This window comes from Aspergillus viridinutans, assembly GCF_018404265.1.
Source record: "Aspergillus viridinutans IFM 47045 DNA, scaffold_14, whole genome shotgun sequence".
Taxonomy (NCBI): domain Eukaryota; kingdom Fungi; phylum Ascomycota; class Eurotiomycetes; order Eurotiales; family Aspergillaceae; genus Aspergillus; species Aspergillus viridinutans.
This window is the reverse complement of record NW_025091230.1, coordinates 512,271-529,501: the sequence shown is the minus strand read 5'-3', so window position 1 is coordinate 529,501 and position 17,231 is coordinate 512,271. Positions and strand designations below refer to the sequence as shown.

The 17,231-nt window shown below is 50.9% G+C and overlaps 6 protein-coding genes across 6 annotated transcripts; 4 read left to right on the top strand and 2 right to left on the bottom strand.

Moving 5' to 3' along the window:
* Window positions 1-349: 349 nt before the first annotated feature.
* Window positions 350-3,703, top strand: Aspvir_003254 (putative NRPS-like protein biosynthetic cluster; the record flags this gene model as incomplete). Its single annotated transcript, XM_043274839.1, has 6 exons — window positions 350-582; window positions 632-698; window positions 745-984; window positions 1,037-1,407; window positions 1,520-2,515; window positions 2,569-3,703. The coding sequence occupies 6 exons, from the start codon at window positions 350-352 to the stop codon at window positions 3,701-3,703; spliced, it is 3,042 nt and encodes a 1,013-aa protein (XP_043130774.1).
* A 970-nt stretch (window positions 3,704-4,673) lies between these two features.
* Aspvir_003253 (uncharacterized protein) lies at window positions 4,674-5,846 on the bottom strand (the record flags this gene model as incomplete). Its single annotated transcript, XM_043274838.1, has 4 exons — window positions 4,674-5,164; window positions 5,235-5,515; window positions 5,567-5,712; window positions 5,760-5,846. 4 exons carry the CDS (start codon window positions 5,844-5,846, stop codon window positions 4,674-4,676), a joined length of 1,005 nt encoding a protein of 334 aa, XP_043130773.1.
* Window positions 5,847-6,613: 767 nt separating this feature from the next.
* Window positions 6,614-7,505, top strand: Aspvir_003252 (uncharacterized protein; the record flags this gene model as incomplete). Its single annotated transcript, XM_043274837.1, has 2 exons — window positions 6,614-6,998; window positions 7,054-7,505. The coding sequence occupies 2 exons, from the start codon at window positions 6,614-6,616 to the stop codon at window positions 7,503-7,505; spliced, it is 837 nt and encodes a 278-aa protein (XP_043130772.1).
* Window positions 7,506-8,189: 684 nt separating this feature from the next.
* Aspvir_003251 (Zn(II)2Cys6 transcription factor) lies at window positions 8,190-9,665 on the top strand (the record flags this gene model as incomplete). The annotated part of the gene is made up of 2 exons (XM_043274836.1): window positions 8,190-8,246; window positions 8,322-9,665. 2 exons carry the CDS (start codon window positions 8,190-8,192, stop codon window positions 9,663-9,665), a joined length of 1,401 nt encoding a protein of 466 aa, XP_043130771.1.
* An 879-nt stretch (window positions 9,666-10,544) lies between these two features.
* Aspvir_003250 (putative nucleoside-diphosphate-sugar epimerases) lies at window positions 10,545-11,349 on the bottom strand (the record flags this gene model as incomplete). The annotated part of the gene is made up of 2 exons (XM_043274835.1): window positions 10,545-11,043; window positions 11,090-11,349. The coding sequence occupies 2 exons, from the start codon at window positions 11,347-11,349 to the stop codon at window positions 10,545-10,547; spliced, it is 759 nt and encodes a 252-aa protein (XP_043130770.1).
* Window positions 11,350-12,807: 1,458 nt separating this feature from the next.
* Aspvir_003249 (hybrid sensor histidine kinase/response regulator) lies at window positions 12,808-16,918 on the top strand (the record flags this gene model as incomplete). The annotated part of the gene is given in 6 exon segments (XM_043274834.1): window positions 12,808-12,902; window positions 12,954-13,681; window positions 13,693-16,141; window positions 16,186-16,477; window positions 16,522-16,630; window positions 16,680-16,918. The coding sequence occupies 6 exon segments, from the start codon at window positions 12,808-12,810 to the stop codon at window positions 16,916-16,918; spliced, it is 3,912 nt and encodes a 1,303-aa protein (XP_043130769.1).
* Between the last annotated feature and the right edge of the window lie 313 nt (window positions 16,919-17,231).

Here is a 17,231-nt window from a genome sequence, read left to right as displayed (position 1 = left end):
CACACAGATCGACCTCCATCTGGCTGTCATCGTCGATTCTAATAATCTATGACGATTATACAAGGCCTTCGTCCGCGCTGTGGAGATTTCCGCATCCGGAGGGATCGTGGCTTTGCTTTAACCTCACCCCAGCATAAATCTAACGCTGCAGGTTTCCTCTTTACTCGGTGGATCCACTGTGTAGATCGTGGAATCTTATCCCAAAGTTTATTTCATCACAGAATATGCCGAGGGTTGGGTGTGCTGCTACGTCAATGGTAAATAAGCACTAGGCAAAAAGGCAGTCTCCCATCCCTTTCTTCTTCTGGCTATTCTCTGATTGAACCCAGCGGAGCTACATTCATCTGCTATGCTCACAATGTCTTCGACGACAGATAATGTCGGGAAACGTCTTCTGGTCAACTTCATCGACGAGGCTGCCCGTAGCTCTCCGTCGGCGAGGGCAGTGTGCCAGCCCGTGACGATCGACTCGAAAACTGAGAATCATTTCTTGACATATCGCAACATAGCCAACGTAGTTAATAGGCTTGCCAAGTGGCTTGATGAATGCCTTCCTGCCGATAATGACTCTCGGACTATTGGGTCAGTTCCTGACGTCAAACGATATCATGGCATCTCTAACGCTCAGCAGATACCTGGCATCCAGCGATATCAGACACCTGTTATTGACGCTCGCCGCTATAAAAGTCAAAGCTAAGGTATTGCGGCCCAGGCAAGATTCTCTATCTCTCTGACACGTTGAAGGCTCTCCTCCTGTCACCCCGAAATGGCGCTGCAGTGCATAGGCATGTGCTTGAGAAAACCAACAGCTCATTCCTTGTTTTCGATGCCTCGTTTCGGAAAGTGGCGGACGAATTGCAACACGACGCACAGATACGCACTTGTGCTGTCCCGTCCCTGGTCGAATGTCTGAGATACGGAGACAATGAAGAACATTACCCGTACGAGGAAACGTGGGAAACCGCTACAGATGACGCTTTTGTGGTAAGGATCCAGCACACGAGTGTACGACTGTATCGCAGCTAATGTCCGGCAGATCCTTCACACGGCAGGGTCCACGGGTATGCCGAAACCGGTCACAGTCCCTCACTCCACTCTCGCAGCTATCGATGCACAGCATCTAATTTCTTCTCGGGTGGGACGAAAATGCGTGCTAGAAATCCTGGCTGAAGCAGATATGCCCTTCATGGGCTTCCCCTTGTTCCATACTGCTGGGGTTATACTCGGCTGGTTTCTCCTTCTCTCGGGCTGTACACTTATGCTAGGGAACCCGAACAAGCCAGTTAGCCGCCATATGGTTCGTGAAATCCTCAAGATACCAGAAGTCGATGCTCTTATCCTGCCTCCATCCGTGCTAGATGATGTGGCCCAGGATGAGGAATTAGTGAAGGACTTGTCTCGGTGTCGGTATATCATGTTCGGTGGCGGCATGTAGCATCGCTCCCATATCATACATCTGCGCTCAGCTGACTTGAATAGGCTCTATCAAATCCAAGACAGGAGACTCTCTGTGTCACAGAGTGCGGCTGATCAACAGCATAGGCAGTACCGAGTGCGGCGCGTTCGTCCAGTTTCCCGTGAAATCAGAGCACTGGTACTGCTATCACTTCAGCGACGAACTGAACGGCATTCAATGGCGACGGTTTGACCTGCAGCCTGACAGGTTCGAGATGGTCATCACCCGTAGCGAAGCTGCCAGTGAATTCCAAATGGTGTTCAGGAACCTTCCCCATTTGGAGGAATTCGAGACAAAGGACTTATTCTCCAGGCATGAAACCATGCGGGACTATTGGGTGTACGAAGGCAGACGCGACGACATCGTCGTCCTGTCCACGGGAGAAAACTTGAACCCGCTCGAGATCGAGGGCGCAATCAGCGCCAATCCCAGCATCCAGGGAGCGCTCGTTTTCGGCTCGGGCCGGCCCAAGCCAGGCCTATTGATAGAACTCGACTCTAAGGAGAATGGACAGCGAGTCGAGGATATCAAACAACACGTCATAGACGTCCTTCGTGACACGTATCGGCGCTGCCCCGATTTCGCTCGGATACCGGAGGGGAATATCATCTTTACAAAGGGCGACAAACCGTTCGCTAGGACGGAGAAGGGCACGGTGCAGCGCCGCCAAACAATCGAGGCCTATCAGAATAAAATTGACGCCCTATTTGACTCTTCCCGTGGGTTCGACGACCAGCATCTATCACTCGATCTGTCATCCGAAGAAGCATTTGCTGGCTCCTTGGCAAAGGCTGTAGCAAAGATAACGGATACCGATGGATTCGACACAAACAGTGACTTCTTCGATGCGGGACTGAATTCTCAGCAGGCCGAGATGCTAATTGCCAATGTCCGAGAAGCCATTCGAAATGAAGACTGTGGGTTGGACGAGCGCCAGCTCAATGAGGATGCAATATACACTCATACACGTGCGACGAAGCTTGCAAACTACATCTTCCATCCGTCTGAATCGCCCTCGCCGGATGACCGCCTACAGGCCATGTCTAGTATGCTTGACAAGTAAGTGAACTCTGTAGGTCTGTCCATTTGCATAGTTAACAGACTGTCACCAGGTATACTTCGTCTCTTCCAAAACGGGAAGGTAAAGTACAGGACCGACCCCACAGCCAAGAGCACATTCTTCTCACCGGAAGTACTGGATTCGTTGGATCGCATCTGCTCCGAGTCCTCTGTCGAAGGGACAACGTCAGGAAAATCACGTGTATCAATCGTAAGAATCCATCACGGTCGCCATCGAAAGCCACAGAGGGGATGAACGGAAGTGCTTCGTCGACAGAGGTGCAATACCTCACTGGCGACCTCTCCGCAGACAAGCTCGGGTTGGAAGAGAAGACATACACGGCGCTGACCGAGTCAGTGACCACCATCATGCACTGCCAGTGGCCAGTGACCTTTAAGAAGAGCCTGTCGCACTTCGAACCCCAGATCCAAGGTGTTGTAAATTTGGTACAGTTCGTGGTCGCATCAAAACAGCACCCGCACATCATCTTCCCATCAACCATTGGCACGGTGACCATGTGGGACAAGGACTCTCCAGTCCCCGAAACCCTGCTCACGGCTTTCGAGTACGCGCAAACCGGATACGGCGAGAGTAAGTTGATAGCAAGCCTGTTACTTCACAAAGCAGGCGAACTCGCCGGCGTCAGAGCATCAGTATGCCGTTTGGGGCAGGTAGCCGGACCGGTGCATACGGATGGCGCATGGCCTCTTCGTGACTGGTTTCCGACGCTGCTGGTGAGTTCAAAGATGATGGGATACGTTCCAGGCACCTTGGGCGCCCAGCGCCACTTGGAATGGATCCCAGTGGATATGCTGGCAGAGATGCTTGCCGATCTCGCGGAGTTGGATGGTTCGGTCAGTGACGAAGTGACGTCTTACTACCATTTTGTCAACCCCAACCGAGCTACGTGGGAGAGCGTCGTGCCAACGGTCCTCGACGAACTTCAGGGGACTCGCAAAACGGCGAAGCTGTCTGATTGGGTGAAAAAGCTAGAGGAGCATGCGGAAGACGCTAATTTACCGGGCGTGCAGTTGCTCAACTTTTATCGGTCGCTCGAGGGCAGGCCGTTGGAGATGGAGACGCATCATACAGAGGAGCGTGTTCCCTCTCTCGGGAAGGTTCCCGCGGTAAATGAGGAATGGATGCGAATTTGGATCCGGCAATTAGCTTCTAATGGGTCGATATGAAGGGGTCCGGAGAGATTCAGTGCGAGACCTTGCAAGGCTTGTTAAATTCTCTTTCTGTCGTCTCCCTGCCGCTTTGCTAGTTTAAAACTATGGACTGAAATGAGGGAGTGCTGGGACATCTCCATAAGCTAATCAGATTAAATCTTTATTGTTCGCTTTTATATATTTAGTCTGTGTGCATTGGCAAACAACACTTTATTCAGTTGATTGAATCGATTCTACTTCTACTCCGGCAAAATCAAGTATACCTTTATAGCGAACTCATTAGACAAACATCAGTATCTTCACTCGCTCTTCTACACCTCAGTCAGTAACGATGATTTTTACTTTGATATGGGAAGTTACTTACGTTGATTGCTCAAATTCAAGGCCCTAGGGTATGGAGAACTCTTGACTGATGGGATATGAACCTCCATGCCACCCAACTGCGAAATTGACTCTTCCAGAGAAGAAATAAACTTGGCAGCAACTGGGCAAGTCTAGTGGGTCATCGGGGTCATCTGTATAATGTTATTTCTATATTACCCAGCTGCCCCAACCCCCTCAGACGGTCAGACCACTCTAGCCCAGCCCAGGCACCATACTAACCCACTATCCCCACTATCTACCCAACCTCTCCTCTTTAACCAATCAGCTCACTCGATCGAGGCATATGAATACCTGATTTCAAATCAATGTAATCTAGACCTCAGCTTTGCCTCACTTTACCGATTCTCCTGTTAGCCCTCCGGAGCCCGAGACCAGTTTTGTGGATGGTCATGGAGACGGACGACGCGCAAGGGGACATTTTATATGGAGAGGACCAATCTGTTACGCAACCCAATCTGTTAAGAACAGATCAACAAATGAAGGAACCACTCTTATGTACTCCGTACAGGTACAAAGGCCCCAGTATGGGAATGTGTTAGCCAATCTGTCCAGATCCAGTCCTATACATCAATCTCAGACCCTAGCCACCCTCCGAACAACACTATGCGCCACTCTCCGTATTGGAAATCGTCTTCTCAATGACCTCCGCTGTCTGGTTGTACACGACATAGAAGTCAATCTCATTCGCAGGAGGGCCATACTCAAACCAAGTGCAACTGAAATACCATTGGGCGTATTCACCAAACCCCTTGGCCGGATTGATCACGTTCTTCAACCACTGCTCTTTCTTTTCGGTTGAAGCGGCACTGCCATTCAGTTGAGTGCCGGTCTCCGCGATGGCAAATGGTAGACCATAGCCTTTCGCATAGGTGTCGTAGAATTGACCGTAAGCCGTGCCAAAGTCGGGGAGATCATCTGCTTCCGGGTAATAGTCCATGCCGACAATGTCGACGTACTCGCTGCCGGGCCACCAAGGGGCCGCGGGTTCCGTGTCTGTGTCTTTGTTCGGGGACCAGAACATGTGGATTTGGTTGTTGGGCCTTGTGGCGTCGTAGAGAGTTCTCCAGGATTGTTTGAACGCATCGTAGTCACCTGGTAATTTATGATATGATGTTAGTTCACGGCTCCATCAAAACAATGAGTGATGGATAAGTTTACTCACGTCCGCCAGGGTAAACCTCGACATTAGGATCGGCGTAGTAGTTCATCTCATGCGCGTATCGCAGCCAAACAGTGAGACCCTGGCTTGTAAAGGTTTCATTGAAATAAGCCGCGATGGAATCACAGAGTTGAGGAGTGATATCCTCCCAGTTCACTTTTGGCATCAGCGACGCGATCAGAACAGCGCCTGAAGAGATGATATCGTCCACACGATATTGATAGTTGCCGTCGTACGACCCCGAGTCCACATTCTCTTGAGTGATCTGCGAGTAGACATTATACCTAAGGATCTTTCAGTATCCTTCCTATAAGACCCGGTATTCATGCACTTACGTTGCGCCCCTCTGACCTGTTGCTTCGTTGAGTTCAGCCATGGTGACGCGCGGGCTCCAGTTGGGAGCGTAGCCAAAGTATACGCCTTCATAGCTGATCATTGAGTTAGACTTGATGCCAAACCTCTCACCCAGCAAGTAGGAATGCTCGTTACAGTCAGTTTAAGAAATTGATATGACGGCGAGGTCCTTACCCGCCTGCGATTGACTTCAATCAGCGATGAGCTTGCGCGGCCACTCACGGCAAACGCAAGGACAATGATAGCAGCAACAGCGACCATATTGAAGAAAGGTGCCCAAAATGGTGTAGAATAAATGTACAGACAGAAGCAGCAAAATAATAAAGATGACATTCCTGAGGTACCTGTCGAGTCCATTTAAGTGCCTGGTTTCGAAGGATCAGCACCAGGAACTTGGTTAGCGTCATCCCTATACTGGCCGTGTTTTCGCACAGCCTCGCCGGGAGGCTACGCTTGCCCTCTGTGTTCATATAAATTGATCCACTATATAATCGTGTTTAGAAGTATGCCGGCAATCTACCGAGGGCCAGGTGTTAGACTGTTAGGTATGGGGCCGTATGGCAGCCGCATTAGGAAATTCGTCCTAGATAGAAGGTTGAAATATTTGCATGAATTGAATCAACCAATCGCAACATCAAGCCTCTTTAGACGGCCAATGAGATTGCTTGTTTGGTGCGCTAATCCTGCACTACAAATCAGTAGCAGGAACTAGCACGAGGCTAGCAGTGGCTTGTCGGGAATAAGGTTTGCAATGGGAATATGGGATGGTCGAGATCCTCTAATCCTTCTGGCTGAATCTGATGTGTTGATACTTGATAGGTCCTGTTAAATAAGCAAAATTACCTTAATCATCCCTGTCCGCTTCAGCCCAACAAGCATGACCATGAAGGTATATAGAAGAGTGCCCACAATCTCATGTGTTTGTTTTCTTGTACTAAATCAGACTGCCATCTCCACCCCCCAGGGAACTCTTTTTCCTCCCTTCTTTTCTCTCCGTTCTTTGTCCGCCGGAGGTCAACCGCTGCAGCATGTCCAGTTCAGCTACCCAGAAAGGATGGTACTACATCTACCTCCTCGTACTGTATTCTCTGCCCTTGTCGGTTGTCGGCAACACAACAACATACTACATCAACAAGGTCAAAGACTATTCTTCGCTGGCACAATGCGCTGTTTCACCGCTGAGTGCTGTGGTCCGTGATATGAAGTCTGGCTGTGGAGACGGTGGACAATACAGTTCCTACAGTTGCTTTTGTACCGCCAGCTCGTCCCAGTTTGCCAACATCATCTCCAGTGCGATTGAATCGGAATGCGGGACACAGTCGGATAGTCAGATCTCCACAGCTTTGGATGTCTTTTATAGCTATTGCCAGCTCAATACAAGCACGACAGCATCATCTGCGTCCACACACACAGGTATATTCCCCATTGTGCCTCGCCTGTAGCAGCTGCAATTAAAATCATTGCATAGACACTACAACAACTTTATCGTCTACTTTATCGACTACTGCAGCGCCGGCGTCTACCTCGACGCTTGCAACCCTCACAACAGTTCAAACTTCCACTTCTGATACCACTTCCGGCGCTGTGTCATCCAGCCCTACACGAACAGACGTACCGTCCAGCAAATCATCTAGTTCGCTCAGCACAGGAAGCAAAGCCGCCATTGGCGTCTGTGTGTCTCTTGGTGCCATTGGCATAGCGGCTCTCACTTTCCTTATTATTCGAAAACGTTCCCACCGCAAGGCGCAAGATCGAGACGGGGTCAAATTGAATTCGAACACGGCTACCCCGCGAGATATCCGTACGCCAGATGAAATGAAACCGGATAAGTGGCAGACATTTGAATTGATGGAGAATCCTCCCAGGATGGGCAGCCATATTCATGAGCTCTCCGCTGGGAATGTTCCACGCCATGTGTAGGAGAATTAGATGTTAGTCGGGCTATGTCTGTGCGCATGTCAGGCTCAAGTCAGTTACATGTCATGTTGGCCTGACGATCTCTTGTTTTATTGCAATTTTCTCTCTGTCGATTGTCCTATCATTCCCCAATCGCCTCGCCTCAGCTATCCCTCTCCATTTCAATACTTCTAGATATATGGCTCCACTGGGTTCACCCCGGTCTCATATCTCTTGTACATTGGATCTTGTATAGTCCTCTCTGCTTACACCAATGGGCGTTAAACTCTATTATTGATTCAACTTAATAGTTATCAGGGGTTAGGCCCCCTGCTTCTATGAGGCTATATCCAGTGTCTGATGCACAGCATGAGGAGAGCTCTCGGCCTATAATCATAGATCAGACAGAGCGCTATTAGGACCCCATGGCTGCACATAATAATGGTTTTTAGAAGCTAATCAGAAAGACAGAAAGCTGAAGTTTTTAGACCACTAGTAACCACATTTTTAAAAGGCTAGGCAATACTCTGTGTGGTAAGACATGCTCCGCTTCGCTCCACAATTAGGCTGTCATCACCTAAAGCCCCACGAATATCCTGAGTAAATGCCCCTTTTCCTAATTTCACCATATTCTACGTGATTAAATTGACAACCTCAATACAGAGTACTGCACCATCTAGACCTCTTTAGATTGTGCAGTCTCACCCAATGGTGGGAGTTCCACGGAGCAATGGTTGTCGGAACTGTCTGGACCGGCGGATCAAGGTAGGTTCGCTGCGTGTCAGACTTTTTTTTTTTTTTTTTTTCTCCACGCGTATGCTAATATCATCTACTTCATAGTGTGATGAAACCCATCCCAAATGCAAGCGATGTCGTGAGAGAGGCGCAATTTGTCCAGGATACAAGAAAATTCTCAAATTCTGCCCTCAGAAACCCATGTTGAAGAAGAGTCGGCGGAAGAGGAAACCCAACAACAACATTCCCCAGCATCATCGGCATGACCATAACCACGATAATAGCTGCGCACTACCAGTCGATCCAGTGTTTGAATATGTGGAAGCTTGCCGCCACCATCGACTGATCCTCCCTCGCACGAGCATAGACGAAACCTTTGCGCCGAACCTTGTCCGCCAGGCCCTCAATACACAGCACAGAGAGATCTTCTGCACCTGGATCATGATGAACTTCCCTTGCCTATATTCTTTATATGCTACACAGGTCGAGATAAACATCTTGGACTATATGCGGCATTACCCTGGGGCACCACCAGAAGCATTAGTGGGAGCCGTGTGTGCCTTGAACACACTTCACCTGAGCAATGCGCACAATGATCCGGCAAAAGTTGCCTCAAGTAGAGCGATATACTCTCATGGGCTGACAAGGCTTTCGGCCGTCCTGCAGGGCGGGATGCAGGACCTCACAGACGATGTTCATCTAGCCGCCATCCTGCTCGGATTTTACGAAATACTAGACGGGACAAGTCAGCGATCATGGCTGGCACACTCTCGAGGCATCACAGACCTCTTCCGGCTGAGAGGACCGGCGTTGCTATGCAGTGGAATTGGCCGCACGTTGTTCGTCTCGTATCGATCCTTCATTGTTACCGAGGCCTTCATCTCGAGGCAGGCATGCTTGTTTGAAGAGGAACAGTGGAAAGTAATGATCACCAACACAATAGGCACCGGCAGAGCGCAAGGAAAGTATTGCTGGCTAGTCACGGTCTGGGAGCAGGGTTTAAATGAAATCATCATGTGTCCAGGTTACATGGTCCGCGCGCAAGGCATCCTGACACATGCAGAGCCGGGCGACAAGGCTCAGAAGTCCGATTTAATAACTCAAATTCGAAGAAGCCGCGATGAATTGAGCTGTGCTGTCTCCCAACTGGCGATCGCTTTGACTGCTGAGGGAGAATTCCCCGAACCTGAGGACTCCATGGGAGCAATATCGGCCGACTTCCGTCACGTCTTTATCCCAACTTCCCTGCAAAGTATGCGCACAGCGATCAACCTGCTCGGCCGGTTATTGAGTATGCTTCTTATGAACGATACTATGAAACGGGCCGACCTTCTTCTGAGAGACCCCTGGGCTCTACTGGATACCAAGAGGATGGCCGATCTCGATCTCCAGAATGGACTTGATTGCATTGCCATGTCGATGGGCTTGTTAATGACTAAGACCTCATAATAATCATGCTAGAACGCGACTCCTAGTTTATGAGCATCTAGAATGTGGAAACGATAGGGCAGGTAGTGCAGGGGATCAATTTCCCACAGATTACGGTCCCAGCTTTCGTCAAGCAGGAACTTTACCGAACATAAGCAAATGAGACGCTGAATGAGATGATTATCATTATTCGCCAGACCGCCTTGTCTTTACTATCGACGCCTGGGGTCGCTGGTGCCTTCTTTTTGCCTTCCCCTTTGGGCTCTTCTGTCGGCTTTACCGGATCTAACCAGAGCAAGAAGCGTGTCCAGAAAACTTCTCCAATATTTCTAGATATGGCAACTTTCAGTTTTCTCAAACTCTAGTGGTGTGGCTTTAAGGAATTTGAGTTGTCTGTCCCCTGACCGGAAAAGCACTGAAATCCTGCTTTCCATATCACTGAGAGTTCAACAAACACCATGGCTGTCCGCACCACTCTTAAGTTCTGATTCCACATTTTAAAAAGGAGTGCATAGGAGTTCAGAGAGATTTGAGAATATGAAAAGCATTTCCGACAGATGCATAGTAGCGATGGCGTTATGGCGTGGGGAGTTGATTAGTCGTAATGGCTCAGTTAAACTAGAGAATGGACATGTATATAGCTGTGGTTACATTACGATAAACTGGTTGAACTTGTCGCTTTGCATCAAAGAGCATACTGATCTCACTGTCAGTAATGGCTTGGTTGCAAGTTACCATGGTACCACAATCCACATTGCCGATCCCTAAGAGCAGTCGCACAGTAGATAAGGTGATAATCTTTTCAGAAAGAGAGATCAAATGCCATATGTAAATAGATGCAAACCAACCCTAATGTACAATTGCCCTCCTCACTACACCAACATTAAAACAATGACAGTATTACAAACTCAACCCAGCTAACCGCCGAAACGCCGTATTCTCAAGTATAGGCATCTCCCCCACCATCTGCACACCCTTCCCAACCAACCGATCCTCATACCTCCCCATCGCCATCTCCGTCAGAAACCTCCCCAGCTGCTCCGTCGGACTGCACAGCCCCGGCATCGCCGCCCGAAATACGGGCCCCAGGGGCTGGAACAGACTCTCGTACATAGGCCGCGGGGGGAGGTACTTTTTAATCGCGTCATGGTGGGCATAGTCTATAAACGCAGGCCGGACGGAACTCGTCCTAAACAGCGGGAACTGGCGACGGAACTCTGCGAGTTCCAGCTCCGTCTCGCCCTTGACGCGGGCGAAGAGTGAAGCGAAGAAGCCGGGCTGCGTGGTGGAGCCTGCGCCGGAGACGTAGATGAAGTGGAAGGGCTGGTTTGGCGGGGGGAGACTGCGGAAGGCTTTTGCGGCTTCGAGGGCGTAGTCTTTGGTGATTTTGACGTACTCGCTTTTCTTGTCAGTATTTTTCTTTTAATATGATGGCGTTGACATACTCTTTGTTGACTTTTGTCTGGCTGATTCCCAGGGCCCATACGCAGCCTGTTGCCCCCTGCAGCTGGGAGAGGATTGTTGGGTCGTAGGTTTCAAAATCCTTGTGCACGATGACCTGCACCCGGGGATCATGGGCGTCCTCGGCCATTTTGACAGGTCGTCGGCTCAGGATGGATATTTTGGTGACTTCTTTCATGGCCAGCATGGCGTCGAGGACACCGGAGCCGACCAGGCCTGTGGCGCCGGTGAGGATGAGATGCATTGCTGTGGATGGGTGGTATCTCCAAATCAACTTTGTCTTGAGTTTAGAATTTCAAATAGGATCGAGGAAGGAATCTGGGATAATCATGGATTATATATATCCGCTGGGCTTACGCTTACGCTTACTGCGGAGTTATAGCGGAGATAGTTGATGTAGGCCTATGTCCGTCTGGCAGACAGGAGACGCTGCTTTTTTACTTGTCACAATAAAAGCACTCAACTAATGATGCTAGGCTATCATTTTTAGTGCGATAGCAGTAGTAGTGCAGTACATGTTCAACGCTGGTCTGTAGTCCGCCAGTCTTCATCATTCAGCGCTGTATATTTTGTTGTAGTTAATGTAATCAGTGAGCGAGTGGCACTTTTCAAGACCTCACTATGTCAACAACGCAATGCTAAGAGAGTCTAAAATTTATAAGGTAAACTAGTCTCATAATGTTTTTATAGGTAGGGGACCTATAATTCTATATATTTGTTGCCATCCATGTTAAAAGGGAGCATATTTTGATATAGCTGTATTTGCATGTGCACTGTATTAAACGCTTAAAATAGTCACTAAAATTGTCAGGAAAAAGAAACAGGCATTCTACATAGTGCATAGTAATTAGATCTAAGCATTAAAGATAAATCTCTAATACTAATCAGCAAGGTATGACAGATTATGTCATCTCTTACCATTTGAGCCATCATGAAGCTATTCAGATGTCACATAACAATCAGGTAATCCAATGCTGTCCAGCCAGGCAGAAGAAAAGTACATCTGACTGTACTCGGTAATTGACTTGACGATGGTTTGCCTTTAATATTAATGATCTATGTATAATTATGATTCAGGTACATTGAACTGTTTAGTCTGTTTAGCAGTCTGGATATATGCCTACCCGTGACAACACTGCCTGAGGTGTCAGTGTAGGATGCCAGATGACAACATCCAACGTGTCTTGCAGCCTTGTCCAATCACTCAGCCTGGAAATATCTCTCAGAGATGACATCTTTGCAGCAGGAGTAGTGTCGATCTCAGTCTGTTCTTCCAGGGGCGCGGTTAATGACGTCAGCATCAGATCCTCCATCATCCACCCAAAATACTTATACCAGTACCAAGCACGCGAAGTACTCCGTATACAGGAAGCAGGGTATTCTTAGTTCCCGGTTTCTGTATAACATCATCTATATAGTCCCCGCCGATCGTACCCTGGTACCGATATATAGTAATAGGTGCTGGCAGTCATTCCGCCTTCTTCTCGGTTCTGCCGCCGTCTGTGACCGATCGCCCGACCCTATGACGCCAGCGGCTGCAGCCATCTCACAACACAATCAGCCATCTTTCTCATCCTACACCATTCCAATTGCTCCCATTGAGCGAGTATAAATGACTCGACGCTCTCGATATCATCATCCAGGCTAAATCAGAGTGTGTTGCACGCTGTCACTCTGCTAGATCATGATCTGACAGTTATAGATGGACTCGCCAGCCAGTTCAAACCAAGGCCGCGAAGGCGGTCCACGCAAATATGCCTTCAACCGCGAGGGCGCTCGCGAACGAGAAATGCACCTGTAATCAATTCGGCTGAACCTTTATACTGACCCGAGCTAATGCAAAGCCAGCTACCTCCCCTACTGGGGCTTCTCCGACTCCGAAAAGTTCGCCCAGCAGTCGATCGGAACACACCCGAACGTGTCGCGCGACAATGTCCTCACCGTCTTCGCGCAGCTGGCCGCCCTGCGGATGCATGCTGCGCGCGCTTTCATCTCCCTGTTTGACAAGACAATGCAGCATGTTGTTGCGGAGGCGACTCCAGACCTGAGTCTGCGGGCGGCGGACGGTCGCGACCGGGCGGATGCGCTGTGGCTGGGGGTGCGCCGGCTGCCGCGCCAGAAGGTGACCATGTGCTATTATGCGGTCAAGTCGTTTATCGAAGAGGGACGGGATATATTCGTGGCGAATGATTTGACGCGCGATGACCGGTTCAAGAATCATCCCTCCGTCACGGGCCATCCGCACAACCGGTTTTATGTCTCGGTGCCTATCACGTCGCCGGATGACTATGTGATTGGGAGTCTGGCGGTGCTGGATGATCGACCGCGGGACGGTGTTACCGCGGACCAGGAACATCTTCTCAAGGAGCTTTCGGCGACCGTCATGGATCATCTGCTGTGTCAGCGAGCGATGAGGGAGGAGTACCGTGAGGAACGGATGGTGCGGGCGCTGGGATTGTTCGTCAAAGGCAAGTCGAATCTCGATGAGTGGTTCGACAGTGGAGATGCTCGGGATAAGAAATACGGGGGGCAGTTTGCTCTTCTGAACAAGAGGTTGGAGGAGCTACAGGCCACTGGTAAAAGCGAGGATGGGATGGATGGGATGGATGGGATGGATGGGATGGATGGGATGGATGGGATGGATGGGATGGATGGGATGGATGGGATGGATGGGATGGATGNGATGGGATGGATGGGATGGATGGGATGGATGGGATGGATGGGATGGATGGGATGGATGGGATGGATGGGATGGATGGGATGGATGGGATGGATGGCATGGATGGCATGGATGGGATGGATGGCATGGATGGGATGGATGACCAGGATGACCAGGATGAGAACGATGGCATGAATGGAGATGCTGGCAATGCTGGCAATGAACAGGAGAAAGGAATGCCACAGGCTGTCGAGGACAAGTACGGCAAGCATGGATCCCCCGTCCAAAGGTTCAAACAAGGTGGACAGGATGAGACAGACGAAGAAGAGAAAGACGGCAAGTCCGACGAAAAGAGTCATAAAAAGCAGCGACCAACGCTCTCCCCCACCACCAGCCAGTTGCGGGATTCCCTAGCCCCCAGCAACGTCCGGTCCGTAGTCAACCGCGCCGCTTCGATGATCTACCAAGCCCTCGACGTCGAAGGCGCCATGTTCATCGACGCCAGCGTGTACGCACGGCGGCAGACAGTGGGATCCACCGAGTCCAAACTTGGTACCCCTGAACTTTACAATGACCAGCCATCCCTGGACACCACCAGCGGGGAGGAGCAGGCCCCATCGACGCCCAACCCCGAGTCCCGTTCCGATACCGACGCCTCGGATGACGACTCGCAGTCCCGAAGCCTGGTGCTCGGTCATTTCACGTCGACTACCTCCGAGGCAGGAGTCAACCTGAAGGACAGCCATTACGTCTCGCTATCGGGGAACTTCGTCACCCATCTCATCGACCAGTATCCCCGGGGCAAGATCTTCCATATCGAGGAAGATGGGTCCATTTCTCTGAGCTACGAGGGGCTCGCCGATGATATGAATTACTCCCGGACGGGAAGCCGCGGAGCAATGTCGACCGAGCCGGAAAAGAAGGACGCCCAGCAGGAGACGAGGGACATCAAGGAGATGATGAAGGTCCTTCCGGATGCGCGATGTATCGCCGTCTATCCCGTCTGGGACTTCCAGCGGGGCCGGTGGTTCACCGTCTGCGTGGTATGGACCAATGACCCAGGCCGAGTGTTGTCGGAACCCAAGGACTTGACGTACCTGGCGGCCTTTAGCAATACCGTCATGGCCGAGGTGAGCCGGTTGGACTTGGAGGCCGCCGACCGAGCCAAGAGCGACTTCATCTCGTCCATCTCGCACGAGCTGCGGTCGCCTTTGCATGGGCTTCTCGGCACGGCCGAGCTGCTCCAGGAAATGGTGAACAGCTATGCTCAGAAATCCCTTATTGAAACGGTCTACAGCTGCGGCCGCACATTGCTGGATACATTGAACCACCTCCTGGATTACGCCAAGATCAATACGCTCACTCGGCCGCGTCCGTCAAACAAGGATGGCGCGCAAGGGTCCAGCGACGTGTCCAAGCCCCAGATGACCGTGCCTGGCTCTCTTCAGGATGAGAACCTCAGCGTGCTGGTGCAAGAGGTCGTCGAGGGTCTTCTCGCCGGCGCAGAGTACCAGCGTCGCGGCGCCAGGGATAGTGACGCGCTGGCCAAGAAGGAGGATCTCGGCCCGAAGAACCGTCTCATCACCATTGTCGATATCGAGTGGCAGGATAGCTGGCGGTTCAGTGTGTATGCCGGTGCCTGGCGCCGAGTCGTCATGAATCTCTTCGGCAATGCTCTCAAATACACCCAGGCGGGCTACATCCGGTTGCGGATGAGACGCGATAGCTTGCTGGTGGATGGCAAGAAAACTCCTGCGATTCGTATGACGTTCAGTGACTCGGGCCGCGGCATGTCCAAGGACTTTCTCACGAATCATCTCTACAGCGCCTTTCTGCAGGAGGACACGACTTCTCCGGGTCTCGGAGTCGGCCTGCATCTGGTCCATCAAATCGTCAAGTCACTCAGAGGACAGATCAGGTTCACCAGTGAGGTCGGAAAGGGAACGGACGTCGATGTCGTGCTGCCTATTGAACCGTCCGAGGTGTCCGGTCCTCCTTCCCCTCGGTCATTTGCCCCGTTGAAAGATCAACTGAGCGGCATGACGGTCTCACTATTCACGCGCAGCTCCAAGTTGGGCGACCTGGGATTCGACACTCGGATTTTCGACCGCATCCGGAACAGCCTTGGGCGCATGGTATCCGGCTGGTTCGGACTCCGCGTCCTGACGCCCGACGAGCTCGATTCCACCCAGCCGGATTTTGCCATCGTGACGGAACACGAGTACCGGAATTACTATATCGAAGGCTCGAACGAGCCCAAGCCAGACAGTGGGGAGGTTCAACCTGCTCTCCCCTTGATTGTTCTGTCCGCCCGAACCAGCAGCTGGAAGGCCTTGGGAGAGAGCGTCGAGGATTCGGTCATTTTCCTCACCCAACCGTAAGTGCTTTCCACAGAATTATGTGCATTGCTAATAGCAATAGGGTGAGCCCGAAAACACTGGCCACGGCGTTTGAGCATTGTCTGGGCCAGCCGGAGCGATCGAGCTGCTCATCGCCCCGGAAACTGCCCACGCCCGTGCAGCCTGTGGAGGACGCGATCCCGGACGCGGATAAAATGTTCGAAGGCATGGTGAACGGCGAGAAGGACCGGGTCCTAGAGCCTGTCCTTGGACGGGCGGTCAACGGGGAAGCCGGGCAGAAGAACGTTGATGGGGATGACGGCAAAGGAGCGAAAAATGTCCTTCTCGTAGAGGATAACCAAGTCAATCTCAAGGTGGGTATGCTAACCCGAGCGATCCTGCATCTCTAACGTGACAGATCATCGAAATGTGCGTCAAAACCGGCGGGTTCACTTACGACACGGCAAAGAATGGGCTGGAAGCCTTGGAAAAGTTCAAGGCGGGCAAGTACGATGCAGTCGTCATGGGTTAGTCGTCTTCAATCGTTTTTCCATTCCCACTTCTAACTTCTTGCAGACATTTCCATGCCAGTTATGGACGGCCTCACGGCCACGCGGCAGATGCGCGGGTTCGAACGAAAGACCAAGCGTCCCGAGACCACTATTATTATCCTGACTGCAGTTCTCTCCGCGTCGATGCAGCACGAGGCCATGATGAGCGGGGTGAATCTGTTCCTGACAAAACCGACGCCGCTGAAGCAGCTCAAGGAGATTCTGCGGAATCTGTCGGAAGGGAAGGACGTGTTGCAAAATTAGTTTATGAGTCATGAGTTACGTATGGCGTTGGGATGTATGGTATGGGTACCGGATAGATATGGTATATAGCATTGTGCATTAATAGCTCATACACGCATGCTAAGCGGGATGTTTGCTGTATCAAGTGTATCGCCTGTTCTGAGTAAATCCTCCATCATATGACTGATACATCTGTAACTTGTTCCTGTCAGTCGTGTAGACTATAGCGCCTACATTATACACAAGCGGATCCAGGGTACTCACCTCACATATAAGAGCCTGCCATCTCCCACTTCACCTTGGAGCACTTGGAGTATAACAACCCTGTCTAGAC